Source organism: Apteryx rowi, unplaced genomic scaffold (genome assembly GCF_003343035.1).
Source record: "Apteryx rowi isolate R43461 unplaced genomic scaffold, aptRow1 scaffold_120, whole genome shotgun sequence".
Classification (NCBI taxonomy): domain Eukaryota; kingdom Metazoa; phylum Chordata; class Aves; order Apterygiformes; family Apterygidae; genus Apteryx; species Apteryx rowi.
Genome location: NW_020447420.1, coordinates 1,499,572 through 1,500,307, shown reverse-complemented (window position 1 = coordinate 1,500,307; position 736 = coordinate 1,499,572). Strand labels below are relative to the sequence as shown.

At 46.2% G+C, this 736-nt stretch overlaps 1 protein-coding gene across 2 annotated transcripts in view; it reads right to left on the bottom strand.

Annotated features, from left to right (window-relative positions):
* MVB12B (multivesicular body subunit 12B) overlaps positions 1-100 on the bottom strand; it is an 81,973-nt gene extending 81,873 nt beyond the window's left edge. Inside the window, exon 1 of one of the 2 annotated variants that reach the window (XM_026089910.1) lies at positions 29-100. In XM_026089910.1, the coding sequence (XP_025945695.1) occupies positions 29-34 (6 nt within the window). In that variant the 5' untranslated portion in view covers positions 35-100. The remainder of the gene's footprint in view (positions 1-28) is intronic. The other variant, XM_026089916.1, reaches the window with a different exon arrangement.
* Positions 101-736: the final 636 nt, after the last annotated feature.

Sequence of the window (736 nt, the reverse complement as noted above, 5' to 3'; positions counted from 1 at the left end):
GTCCCCCCGGCGAGGCGCCCTCGCTCACCGCCATGGGCCGCCCCCGCCTCGCCTCGCCGCCCGCCCGCCCGGCACCGCCGCCCGCACAAAGGCACCGGCCCAAAGCGAAACTCGCACCGCAGGCAAAGGCGAAACTTGATTTTCCGTTTTCACTACCCGCCCTACGTCAAAGGCATACAGGAAATAAACAGCACTCGTGGGGAGAAGGAAATGTGATTTTGGAGAGTTGCAGCACCTGGAACTAGATCAAGTTTATAAGAAACCCCTGTATTCCAGCAGTATCCCTGGGGCAGCATTTCGGTGTGAGGACATACATTTTCCCTCTGCAGAAACCTATATTAATTAGTAGAAAAAGCAGGAGTCTAAATTTGAAGGAAGGTGAAGAACAGCTCTTATGAGCCCCATGCTGAAAAAAAAAAAAAAAAAAAAAAACTTTACAAAGACAACGATTAATCTGTTGACTTCCACTTAGCTGGAAATCTCTGTACAATTTCTCCTGGTTAATGTTCTGCCCAAGTTACGAGCTATGATCTTTGAGAGCTTTTGGAAGATGGGTGACGTCAGAAGGAAAAAGAGCTGAAGAATTATAATTCAATCAATATAACCTCAATTATCATTCTGAAACAAGCTACATCTAGGAGATAAGTAGCAGCTGTTGTAGCCTGATGAAGAACAAACTGTGTCAAACCAATCTAGTTTTCTTCTTCAACAGAAAACAGCCTCTGTGTTTGGGGAT